This window comes from Brienomyrus brachyistius, chromosome 3, assembly GCF_023856365.1.
Source record: "Brienomyrus brachyistius isolate T26 chromosome 3, BBRACH_0.4, whole genome shotgun sequence".
NCBI classification, from domain to species: domain Eukaryota; kingdom Metazoa; phylum Chordata; class Actinopteri; order Osteoglossiformes; family Mormyridae; genus Brienomyrus; species Brienomyrus brachyistius.
In genome coordinates, this window is record NC_064535.1 from 23,918,379 (window position 1) to 23,930,843 (window position 12,465).

General features: G+C 48.2%; 1 protein-coding gene across 1 annotated transcript in view; it reads right to left on the reverse strand.

Moving 5' to 3' along the window:
* The window catches only part of cacna1c (calcium channel, voltage-dependent, L type, alpha 1C subunit), a 178,111-nt gene that overhangs the window by 9,075 nt on the left and 156,571 nt on the right, over positions 1-12,465 (reverse strand). The window contains exons 31-47 of the mRNA XM_049009423.1: positions 11,975-12,022; positions 10,424-10,561; positions 9,913-9,978; positions 9,020-9,111; positions 8,535-8,691; positions 8,208-8,335; positions 7,882-7,978; positions 7,203-7,305; positions 6,489-6,590; positions 6,207-6,334; positions 5,868-6,002; positions 5,429-5,766; positions 4,424-4,450; positions 3,695-3,823; positions 2,520-2,638; positions 2,002-2,099; positions 235-573 (exon numbers count right to left, since the gene is read on the reverse strand). Coding sequence (XP_048865380.1) covers positions 235-573; positions 2,002-2,099; positions 2,520-2,638; positions 3,695-3,823; positions 4,424-4,450; positions 5,429-5,766; positions 5,868-6,002; positions 6,207-6,334; positions 6,489-6,590; positions 7,203-7,305; positions 7,882-7,978; positions 8,208-8,335; positions 8,535-8,691; positions 9,020-9,111; positions 9,913-9,978; positions 10,424-10,561; positions 11,975-12,022 — 2,244 coding nt within the window. The remainder of the gene's footprint in view (positions 1-234; positions 574-2,001; positions 2,100-2,519; positions 2,639-3,694; positions 3,824-4,423; positions 4,451-5,428; positions 5,767-5,867; positions 6,003-6,206; positions 6,335-6,488; positions 6,591-7,202; positions 7,306-7,881; positions 7,979-8,207; positions 8,336-8,534; positions 8,692-9,019; positions 9,112-9,912; positions 9,979-10,423; positions 10,562-11,974; positions 12,023-12,465) is intronic.

Genomic DNA, 12,465 nt, shown 5'->3' on the forward strand with positions numbered 1-12,465 from the left:
CCCTGCATTCAATTATGCATCGCTTTGGGTAAAAGCATCTGGTAAACAAATTCATTTTAATTGTAATTTTGGTCAGCTATTTGAGATGTTTGCTCATTCTATGGCTGCTGAGTGGTCACTGACTATGTCCACTTAGGGCGTGTTTACTGTACAGAGTACGCAAGTGCTTCAAGCAAGCTGTCAAAGAAGGAATGAGGGCACGAGGCCGAGCAGGTGACTGAGCGGCGTCCTCACCGCCTCCACCAGGCTGCCAGCGCTGCCGCGGCACAGTGACGTAGAGTCCCTGCCCACTGTGGGGGGCACAGTCAGGGAGGCGGGCCGCGGCGAGCGTCGGCTGGGCTGCGCACCGTCACCGTCGCCGTACCACGAGCCACAGTTCACCGAGGGCAGGCTGCTGTTGAGCTTCTCGTAGGAGCCGTCGGCTTCCAAGCGCAGGGAGGGCACGCGCTGGTACGCACCCCCCCGGCCGGCCCGCAGGCTGGGGCTGTCGGGGGGCGTGGAGCACAGCCGGCTGAAGAGCGTCGGAGAGTGGCTCCGTCGGAGGAGAGGGCTCAGGCCGGCCACAGCCAGGGCCTTCGAGGGTGAGAATGGGGCGGGTCCGAGATGTGAGAGGGCCATACGAAAAGAGAGGAGTCACACAGAAGCAAAGAAAACTGTGTGTAAATGCCGAGCAACTAGAAACACTTTAAAAAAAGAGTAAACCACCCTCAAAACTACGAGATGAAACAGTTCTGGCTCATTTTGCTTTTTTAAAAACATTTGTCTGTATTTGCTGCAGGTTACTAGTGGGTGGTGTGTGTGTGTTCCATACCATTTATTTCATGTAGTCCAGACATCAATAAAGATTGAAAAAAAGAGCACTAGTTCAACCAAATTCTCCAGTCAGGCAGGGAGCCCAGCACTAATCGTGTTTGCATTCATGAAGGAGCTGTATTGCAGCAGTGGCTTACAGTGCTGGCCGGCACACAGACGAGCCAGACAGCAGGGAGTGCAGATTTAACCAAAATAAAAAATACTTAAGAATTTCGGGGGGGGGAGGGTGTAAATCCAGAGGACACCGCCACCAAACCCTAACAGTCAATTAATCAGGGACAGCTGAGTTTCATTATTCACACAGCACGCAGACACTAGGCTGGTTTTGGGGCGATCTTGTGTTTCCATGGCGACTGAATGAAACCCAGCTGTCTGTGCTGTACTGCGGCTAGACCTCCCTCAGCCCGACAGACAGACCACAGCCGAGGTCCTGCGCTGTCACAATGACCGTAACGATGAAAACTTTCCTTTGGAAAGTGCCATATCTCCTGGCTCCCCGATTAGCTATGTTTCACACAGCTGTTATGGTGGGACTTTGAATTCATAACGTACAACAGAAAGTGGAAGAGAAAATAAAACACAAACACACGAATTCTGTAACATTATACTAATTCTGAGTTACAATTAAGCAAGCTACACAAGCTTGTACTCAACAGAGGTGGAAAGTTCAGGTTCAGAAAGTACAAATCCAGAACACAATTTTGTTTCGACCAACCAGTTAAGTACTCTGTGAATGTGATTCTTTATACTCGACTAGTTGGTTGAAACAAAATCTTGGTCTGGATTTTTATTTCCTGAACCTGAACTTTCTCCACTTTTGGTACTCAAATAATAAATAAAGTTTGGGCAATAGCACACTTTCCAGCGTATAATCTATACAAATTCATCTCTCTTGTAGTGTACGGTTGTATATAAGGGATAATTTTTCTTATATGCAAGTATTTCTAAAACTTTTAAAAAATATATATGGTATCAAGATGCAAATTAAGCATGGTTTTACTTTGAATTATAATCAACGAGGGGGATATGGGGACAGAGGGTGCGAATATACAGTAGCTTTCCTTCCCTACCCACGTGTCAGCTGCCATGACATACACAGACAGTCTGCCTGCCTTTCAGAGTGTGATTAAGCTTTATAAACATGGGCGGTGCGTGTGTGTGTGTGTGTGTGTGTGTGGATGCACCCACCTGATGGTGAACGAGGTGCAGGGGCAGTGCGGTCCTCTGGGAAACATCCGCTCTTGCCTGCCGTTTAAGACACTCCAGGTGGAAGGAAGACCGTCGGGCTGTGGGGTGGGGGGGGCACACAGGTTGTTAGCTTAGCTTAGCCGGCTGCTCACATTGAGAAAATGCAGCGGGACAGTAGACAAGCAGCATTGCTGGGTATATAGCTAAAGAGTCGAATGCCATGGACAGAAAGGCCAATACAAGGGTGGGGGGAGGAAGGGGATTAGCTGGGGGGGCGTGTTATTACTGACTGGGGGGGCTCCTAGAGTTTAAGAAAGTTCCCACCGCAGAATCCAAGCCTAACTGTATTCCCTCCAGTTGTGTCGGCCAAAGTTCAAATGACATTTCTGCCTCGTTATACTAACATTGGAACCCTTCCGGAATTTTGAAGGCCAGGGGTCCATGCCCTTACTCACAAAGGCACCCATGGGTCGGCGTAGGGGTATCCCAGGGGAATGAATGTCAGCAGCAGGTCTCACCTAATGCAGTGGGACACAGGAAAGCCCTTCTGGGGGACGGCCAGGCGCGCCGGTCGCTGCCATCCTCGCCTTCTTCCATGGGAGCCAGCTGCTTGCTCTCCTCATCCTGATATGCCAGCCTGCCACAGAGACACATGCAGTCGCCATGAGGAGGACATAGCTAACCAACACGAACGTTCCAGAATTAGCCAGACATGCCTAGCGCCTCTTGGGGGGTTACGGTCCTGCCCTGTGTGTGTGGAATCTGGATGACATCCCTGTGATATGCAGGATTCCCTTTGTACTCCCCTTTCCTCCCGCTGTCCAACGATATGCAGTTAGGTGAATTGGTGTCTCTAAATTTGACTGGCATCCCTTGTTGCTGTCCTCCAGGCTGGACTACTTTATAACACTCTTTTGGTGCTTTTCCACTGTCATGAAGAACTGAGCTGTACCCGAGCCGTACTGCAAAGTGTTTTCCACTGTAAAGTAAGCGAGCCGTACCCACTCTGGGTGATAAACTGAAGGAAAAGGAAAGGGCATATTCTATATGTTACTCGCAATGTTATTCTTCATAACTCTGAACCTGAACATTTGCGACTTACAAAAGTATTGGATAACAGAATGGATTCGTAATGTGAATTAATGCTATCTAATGCTAATTCTACTAGCAGTTGATGCTAACATAACATGGCGATTCTCACAGATGTGCTAGCACAATTAGCACATATTAAATGAAGATGTACATAAACAGTGAAGCCAGCAACGCCCTTACCGAGCTGACCTTTCTACATTGGAAAATCAGAATGAGCTGAAACTGCGCTTCAACGATTGCTTTATCATGGTACAGATCGCATACGGCCTGGTTCCTGTATGCCAGTGAAAAAGCACCATTAATTTCAGGACCCAGGCTCTGAATTCTGACATAAGTAGTTGTAGTACTCAGTCAGCCACATGAAACTGACACAGATCATCGACTCTTATATGTCAAGATTTCATTCTTATTTATGATTTTTTCATGATCAGGAATGAATGTACCATGAAATCCAGGGTGTCCCTTGCCTTGTGTTTTGTGTTACTGGATAAATGCTTGTAGACGGATGGATGGCATGTACTGCATATGTATATGTGTGTCAGTGAGTATATGTGTCTGTGCTGCTAGATGCAGCATGTGTGGTTTGAAATGTGACAGGTACATTTCAGCGGAGAGCATGCTCTGGTCGCTGCGGTACTCCCTCTCGTCCACGAAGCTCTCGTCGTATGTTTCATCGACGGACGCGTCCTCCCTACGTATGATGGGCAAGCGGCTGTCGCTGGAGTCCGAGCTGGAAGAGAAACGAGGGGGTGTATTATGTGATTAGGCATGGGGGGTGGGGAATGAAGAACATCGATTCTAACCTACATCTACATCTACAGGCCGTAAAGAAACCAGGGAGCAGAGCCACCAAAGCCAGCCAAAGCACTGAGGGTTTTATAAAGGAATGTCAATATACACCTGAATGAGGCGGCCCACTTTCCCAGAGTCTTTTGCTCTGAAACAATGGTCCCTCTGAGAATAAGTCGCTAACACTGCCTCTAAGCAGGTATGGGTGGATGTACCAGCTACCTCTACCCAGGGGTGCCCAGTCTCAGTTATGGACAGCCTCACAAGTACATGTTCCCCGAAATCTCTTCAGGATGGAACATCCAGGCACCGGTCACCTGTAGCTCAGACGACGGAGGCAGAAGGGTTGTCATAACTGTCTGTACTTACCAGGTGGCCCAGGCAGTGACGCGTAACACTGGGACACCCCTGCACAGGACTGATGGGGTCTTAAGTGGGACTATACAGGGCACGCATGCAGTGAGCGTATGCACACGCGCGGATAAGCGCAAACAGCACGGACCCCCCCACCCCCTCACCGTACCGCAAGAGGAACACATACCGCAACAGGGTCTCATAGTAACGCATCCTGGTTATAAGGCGGCGGGAGGAGGGGTGAGAGACAAAGGAGAGGCTGTTACTTTCTCTGGAGCAGCAGCCTGAAGAAGCATGTAGGATGAGGAGGGGGGTGGTACCCGATGGTGCCAGGCTTTCCGCCCTAGTCTGACAACGGCAGATGGATCTAAACATGACATGCCAGATGGATTTAAAATGATCTGTCCAATCAGATGCAAGGCATGGACTAAACCCTCAGAGGAAATTCTACACTGGGCTACAGACACATTTCAAGAACCCAAGCAGCTGGACACTGCTGACCCTTCGAGATTGACCCAACTCACAACATTCCTGATTTAGAAAATCATTAAATCATTAAATCCCAGCACCTAAACTTGATCAATCCCATAGCTGACTGCCGGTCTCCCCCCAGCACACTGACTAAGTCCCTCCGTGACCGACTGCGGTCTTCCCATTGCCTCTTACTCAGTTCATTCTGGGGCCAACAGCCTCTTGAGCAAAAGATGATGATGATAAGCTTTTATTTTGAGCATATACAACAAACCAGTATATATACATACACGCATACCTGCCTAAGATAAAATGAAAAAAATGGTCAGGTCCGAAATGGAGTAGGAGGAGGTCTGTTCATACTTATTAATCCCTAACCCATGTTCAACACTCTTGATGAACAGCACCACCAAAGTTCATCCTCTATCAATGGAAATGGCTATGATGCGGATTAATGACCCAAATCTCACTTCAAAACAAGAGAGAAACGAGATAAAGACCGACACTCCCAGCGCCATTTGTCATCCCATGAGGTCCTACAGAAAACCAGGTTCTGTTTAAGACAGGATCTAATGAAAGATATAAAAGACATGAGCTTATAGTGCTAAAAAGGGAAATGAGTAGGACACAACCAGAGTCTGTCTTGGGTTTGATTCACTTGGGAAGAGGCCGTGACAGTGTGAGAATGAGGAAGAGATGCTAACAGCAGGAGATGGGCTACCTCTTGGAAGGGAAGTGCCAGGAAGGCCGGGGTAGCAGTGTGGGCGTCACGGACTGCCCACGGTGCCCGTCCACGGTACTGATGGACGAGCCGGGGAAGCGGCCGACGTTGGTGTTGTTGGCGTTATTGACGTTGGCGTTTGAGCCAGATGAGGAGTAGCTGCTGGGCGTGAAGGTGGAGTCCACTAGCTTCTCGTGGGACGGCGACTCGCCATCTCCGGGGCTGCCCGACTTGCTGAGGTGAAGGGGCCGCTGCGTGGTGAACGACTGTGGGAAGGTGTTGCGCCCGTCGCTCTGGTGGTAGTAGTTGACGTGGTTGCCGAAGAGGCCGCCCGCCCGCTAGACGGAGAGAGACATGGCAAAGAACGCGTCGCTTGGGTATTCTGAGCTCATGGTCTACGTCTGGGCACAGTCAAGCATGTAGTGGAGCAGGACATTACCCTGAAGATGTCATCCTCCGAGGCGGCACACACTGTCTCCTTCATGGCCTTCTCCAGCTCCTCCTCCACCGTCAGGTCCCCTGAGATAGCCCTGCGAATCTCTGGCCCCATGTCGTGAAGCGTCCGCAGCCCTGCCTGCAGGAATGGACAAGGACACAAAAATGTAGGCACACACTCGCATGCAGGAACGCACAACACACCAACATACCATATTCAGTGACTGTGGGCTAAATGTATCAAAAAGTGCTTACAACATAAATGTTACTTTAACACCGCTGGTACTAGGAGGAAGGTTGATATGTCAGCAGTAGGATTTGCTGTGGGACTGTCAGTCCATACCTGAAGGGAGAGGGCGGTCTTTGGTGGCACTTTTGCCACCAGACCCTGCTCTTTGCGCTTCTTGAACTTTCTGAAATACTCCTGGATCAAGAAGGTGGCATAGAATTTTCCCACGGTGACCTCGTCATCTGTGGGGTTAAAAGCAAACAGGACCCTGAGAATGTCGAAGCCTAAACTCACTGGACAGATTTGGTCTTCTCTGTCTAGGGTCCTGCAGCTTCCTTTGAGCTTGTCTATCGGTGACTCCTGAGATCTGAACCTTGACTTTTTTTGTGCACTGACCTCCTGCAGGCGGAACCACCTGGTCCAGCAGCTTCATGCTGGTTCTTTTCCAGATCTTCTTCACAATTGCTCGTAGCTCCTCATTTGCCTGCTCCAAATTACCTCGAAATACAAAAGATCATACGTACAGGTATCCTGCTATACTAACAGGAGCAGCAGCATTTTACAGAAGTGCTAGCATCTGTGGAAGCAGTTTTCTTCTGTGTGATCAGTAAATTCTCCAGTCATACGTTATCGACATTTAAATCTTCCATGACTTATCCAGCAGCTCCTGCATGCAGCTAGCAAGCGAAACACACAATTAGACATCTCCTGGTATAGTCCCACCTAATGAAGACCCATTTTTCAGCCCCAGGTGGCACGGGGAGAAGGGTCTCCTGGGGGTTGGGATGTGCAACTAAGCCTTTAAGGTCCCTAAACACCCACAGGTGTGGGAAGTCGCTGAAAGCCCAGGAATGACCAGTACATATTACTGAAGTTCTTGTGTATCGTTCGCGGCTATCGACAGTCTTTCTGGAGAAATAATTGTAGAATCGCCTCTGAGCCATAGTGAGATAATGAACACAATGCTATGTTTTCATGTTTTCATGTGTAGACAGGGGTTTATTAGTTAATTTTTTTTAATGATCCTTTATTAGTCATTTAGCCAATAGCCTTTGGTCATTTATTACAGCCTTCACGGTGAAGAGGCATCTGAAAATCAGTTTCCAGTACCTTCCGTCTTGATGCGCAGTGCCGTCCTCACAAGGGCGAACAGGGTGGCGTTGAACATAACCGTCCCATCGCTGTTTAGTGGCATGTTCATGGACACCAGCCGCTGTGGGGTGGGGAGGATAGGGTATCAGTAAGCCCCATTTCCGTCGTTTCAGGGCCATGTAATTCACCCACCACTAGACTATCACAGAATGTCCTTCCCCCCCTGCTCACCTTCTTTTCTTTTAAATACACTGCATGTGTTTTTAAAGATTTTTTTTTTCTCATTTAGGAAGCATCGTGCCTGTTTTTGGTAAGTCAATTAAGGTTAAGCATCCAATGGTGACATCACTCTGCCGACCATGGGATTTGAACCAGCAACCTTCTGAGTGACAACCCACAGAGCTTCCCTCCAACAAATGATTATTTTTGCCTAATACTTGCTCAGTGCTTAACTTTGCTCAGTGCATAATTACATATATGTTATTTTATAGTTTTGATGTCTTTATTCTAAAACGTAACAGATAGTACAAAAACTTGTCTACGAGTAGGCGTGTCCAAACGTTTGACTGGTACTGTATCGAGTAACGGCTCCAGATTAATGTATCCCAGGTTCTGCCGTCTCAGGTCCTCCTTTCACCCCTGCTGTATCCCCCCAAACATCCCCCCACCCCAGGTCTTAGCACCCCCTCCCTGTCACCTTGCAGGCCACACGGTGGGGGCACAGCTTGCCGAAGCCCAGAGGAGGCTGAATCCGCCGCAGCAGTGTCACCACATCCAGGTGTTTGATCCTCCCCCTGCAGGCAGGCGACACGTTAGCAGGAGGCACACACCTGGCTGACGTTGATGACATCATCGTCCGTTAACAGGGCACCGCTGATGATACAGCAGCCAAACAGCAGGCATGGGCCCCCCACCCCAATGACCACGTCAATCATGCTTTCACCTATACAGGCATCATCGGTCTGTGCCAGCAGAGGGAAGGGGGTGGATATGAAGGGACTGGGGGGTAAAGGGTTCACTGACTTGGCCTCAGGGTCATACTCGGCCCAGATCCTCTTGAACTCGTCGAGGTGGTGCGGGCCCAGAATGGACCAGTCTCGGGTCAGGTAGTCAAAGTTATCCATGATGACGGCCACAAACAGATTAATGATCTGCAGAAGGAAACGCGGAGTCGGCAAGGGGTCGTGAGGAGCTGCTCACATTTTACTTTCGCTTTCTGTTTTGCAGCTTCATAACATAAAAAAATATCGTGAAGCCTAAAACCAGCTGAATTCAATTGAATCAGACTGGGGCAGTTAAAGGAGCACGAGGTCGAGAATCAGGCTACCAGCCTGTTTGACAGGGTCTCACCAGGAAGGCACACAGCATGTAGAAGGTGACAAAGTAGATGATGGCGAAGTGGCTGCCACAGTCGTCATTGGGCGTCCCAACCTCTGATCCATTCTCACAAGGCTTATTGGGGCTGCATGCAAGCATAATATCCTGCCAGGCCTCCCCTGTTGCACATCTGGTGGGGGGGGGGGGTACAGTTGGCATGACCAGAGACTCACATCGTTGTTTCTTTTCCATTTTAACTATCTGCCTTGTTCTACATGCACATTTATAAAGAAATTATTTTGTGTGTTACCTCTAATTCGGCTGACAACGTCGTTTTAATTAAACCTACAGCACATATTAAGGGCTCTATCCACACCATGCTGGGAAGGATGCCATGAGAAGGAGCTGGATAATCTCAATCTTGATATAGTGTTACTGGCAGTGCACGGTACCCTTCGCGATAAGCACCTGCACGCGGCAGCTCCGCTAAGGCGTGACAGGCAGCTTGCCAGGCTCACCTGAAAAGCAGGAGGACGGCCTGAGGGAACGTCTGGAAGTTGTTGTTGCGGTTGATCTGGCTGGTGTCCCGCAGGGCGATCTTACCAAACATCTGCAGCAGGTGTGCGGGATGAGAAAGAGAGAGAGGTGAGGCTGGGTTGAGGACGTGGGAGATGCTCCCTTTTCTCAACACACCATCTGATGGCCGATCAGGGTAACAAAACCAGTCAGATATGAGAAACAGATCCCTAAACATACAATACAATCAGAGGTGGAAATTTCAGGTCCAGAAAGTCTTGATTGAAACTAAATCGTGGTCTGGATATTGACTTTCTGGACCTGAAATTTCCACCTCTAAATACAATATTGTGCTAAAGTCATAGGCAGTCAAAAGAATGTTTAAAACTGTATATTTGGGTATTATGTGTATATTTGCTCAGGAAAAAACACAATTTAAGAACAGAACATTATGCAATTTAACAGTAACACAATAAAAAAGTAACAAGAATTTCTCTTGTTCTCCAAAAAGTCTCTGATATCTTGCCAGATGACTAGATGATCACCGCTTCAGGTCACTAAACTCTCCTCTGGGGCACCTCAGCCATTCCAAGTATTTATTAAATTTCAGCACCAGCTTACTTAAATAATTAAATTGGGGGAAAAAAAATCAATGAAGTATTGATTAGTCATGCAAGGTGTACCTGTGGGCAAGTCAAAAAGTACATGGGTATATCGAACGGATGCTGCAAATGCTGGAGTCATTTAAGGACAGATTTTGAAAGCTGACACACTATGATAAAAAAAACCCATAGTTTTATACAAACATGAATATAATTCAAACATTATTTCCTTTTGCACGGTACTGTAAACATGTCCTTCCAGGGACTGATCTATGCTGAGCATGAACTCTCACCTGCATTCCAATTACAGCATAGATGAAGAACAGCATCACGATTAACAGGGCTACATAAGGCAGGGCCTGCGGCGAGAGAAGGAGACGAGCATGTGGATGTGCGTCACATTTCGCATGTGTTATACAGCAAGTCTCTGCTCGACCTTCTGTCCTTTCAGCAGCATCCTGGCAGCACAGCAAGTCTTTTCATACGATCGGTTCACGAACAAATATATCACAATTAGGTAGCTATCAAGTATATTTAGTAAGAAAGATGCTTCTAGGGAAATATCTCACTGTACTTCATGAGATAAAAGTTGAGTGAGTTTTGCCCTCCAAACATACAGGAGAGATTTAATTACTTCTTTGCTCCTTTTAGTGTGTATTAAGAGAGTGACATTGCATCACTACCATTTTAATGGCTTGTGAGTTTCTGGGACGGTTTAGGCTGAAAGGCTTGTCTAGTGACTTGTCAGTGAGGAAAATGTGCTGAGCTGCCCTGCTGCATGCTGGGTACAGGGCGCAGTCTCACTTGAAAGGACTTGATGAAGGTCCAGAGCAGAGTCCGGATACCTTCACCCCGAGACAGCAGCTTCACCAGCCTCATGACCCGGAACAACCGGAAAAAAGTGATGGAGATCCTGGCATTGTCTTCTCCGTTTGGCGATACCTTTTGTTTAGGGACACATGCACGCGCACACACACAGACACAAACACACACACACAGACACATACACACACACACGCAGACACACACACACACACACACACGCAGACACACACACACACGCAGACACACACACAGACACACACACACGCAGACACACACACACACACAGACACACACACACACACGCAGACACACACATGCAGACACACACAGACACACGCAGACACACACACACACACATACACACACACAGACACCCACACACACACGCAGACACACACATACACACACACACATGCAGACACACACACACAGACATACACACACACACGCAGACACACACACACACACAGACATACACACACACAGACACACACACGCAAGCGTGTGCTGAGTTAGTAGATAATTATAAGAGAGGAATCATCTTAAATTTCCCCAAACAAAATCCCACTTTAAACTCAGGAGAGAAGCAGGCAAAAATAATGTCTCTGGTGGCTTCGTAAAAAAACAAAAAAACTGAAAGAAAACAATACCAGTTGTTGCAATGCATTATTTTTCTCCCCACATAAAACACTGGTAGATGTCAGAATGCATTCGAGGCAACTCAGCTATGTACACGACACGACAGCGCGAAGACCACACCACAGATATGTCAGCACGGGGGTGGGAGAGGGGGGAGTCTTGCGATTAGCAGCTAATGGGACTGGCTGTTAGACACTGCTATCTACTCAACTGCATTCAGACCCTGTGTGACTGGAAAGCCTCTATACATTAAATATAATTCAAAATTGATGCCCAAATGTGCTCGAGTCTGTCCCATTTAAACAGCTTTATTTCAGCTTGTTTAATAACAAGGAAAGTTGGAATGTTATCTCCTTAATTTGTATGACAATAACTTGTACAGATACCAGAATACCAGGACAGAAACACACAGAGAATCTGGATACACGACACTTATAGCCAGGAATACACAAATCATACATTAAAAACAATGCATTGAACAATGTCTTTCTTCTTATTTTTTTTTTCTTTTTTTTTAATTATAGCCACCAGATTTGTTTAAAATGGAGGTGCCTGCTTCTCTGATTAAAAAAAAAAACAGCAGGGAACAGTAGGGGGAGCCACTGTGCCACAGAGACGAGGAAACCATGGCAAAAACGGCAGGACACCAGAGGAAAGGCGACACTGAATGGGACGGAGGGCTGGGGGGCAGCGGTGGCAGGGACACAACAGCAACCAGAGAGCACAGGAAGTAGCCTACAGGACACCACAATTAATGGGCCCCATAGGGGCGGCATGCAGGACGTCTGACTGGGTACTGTTGGTGATGGGGACAGTGCTACAGCTCGAGGTTCTGGGGGAGGGGTGCGGGGGATGGGGGAGGGTTAAATGAAGGTTACCGTCAGTCCGTACCATTGGTCTTACCATAGGGGATTGGGAAGACGAGGTGGAGTCAGCTGGCTTTAAAGAAAGGCAGACAGATCAAAGCTATAGTAGTGCAGACCTCCCAGAGAGAATGATGCTAGGCATGGCACTGGCGGGGCGGCCCTCGTCAGGCACGCACCAGGACTGGTGGGTGGGATGGAGGTGGGAGATGGTTCAGAGAAGTCGGCTCATGATTGGTCGGGCAGGTCTGAGTGGGAGACGAACGAAACCACTGCACTTCCTGTCTGTCGGGGCAATGGCTTCACGGTCAGGGAGAAGTATGCGGGACTGGGCGTTTGACGAATGCGAGGGGAGGGCCACTCCCACCTGTTATTTTTTTACTTAATGATGTCAAGATCAAGTATGGGTGGGGGAGGATGCTTCTAATGTATGTCTTTTGGATACATGCTTGGGAGGGTGGATCTGGACTAAGGCTGTGTGTGGGGGGGGGGGGGGGCTGAGGAGGGTGTATGTGTGGG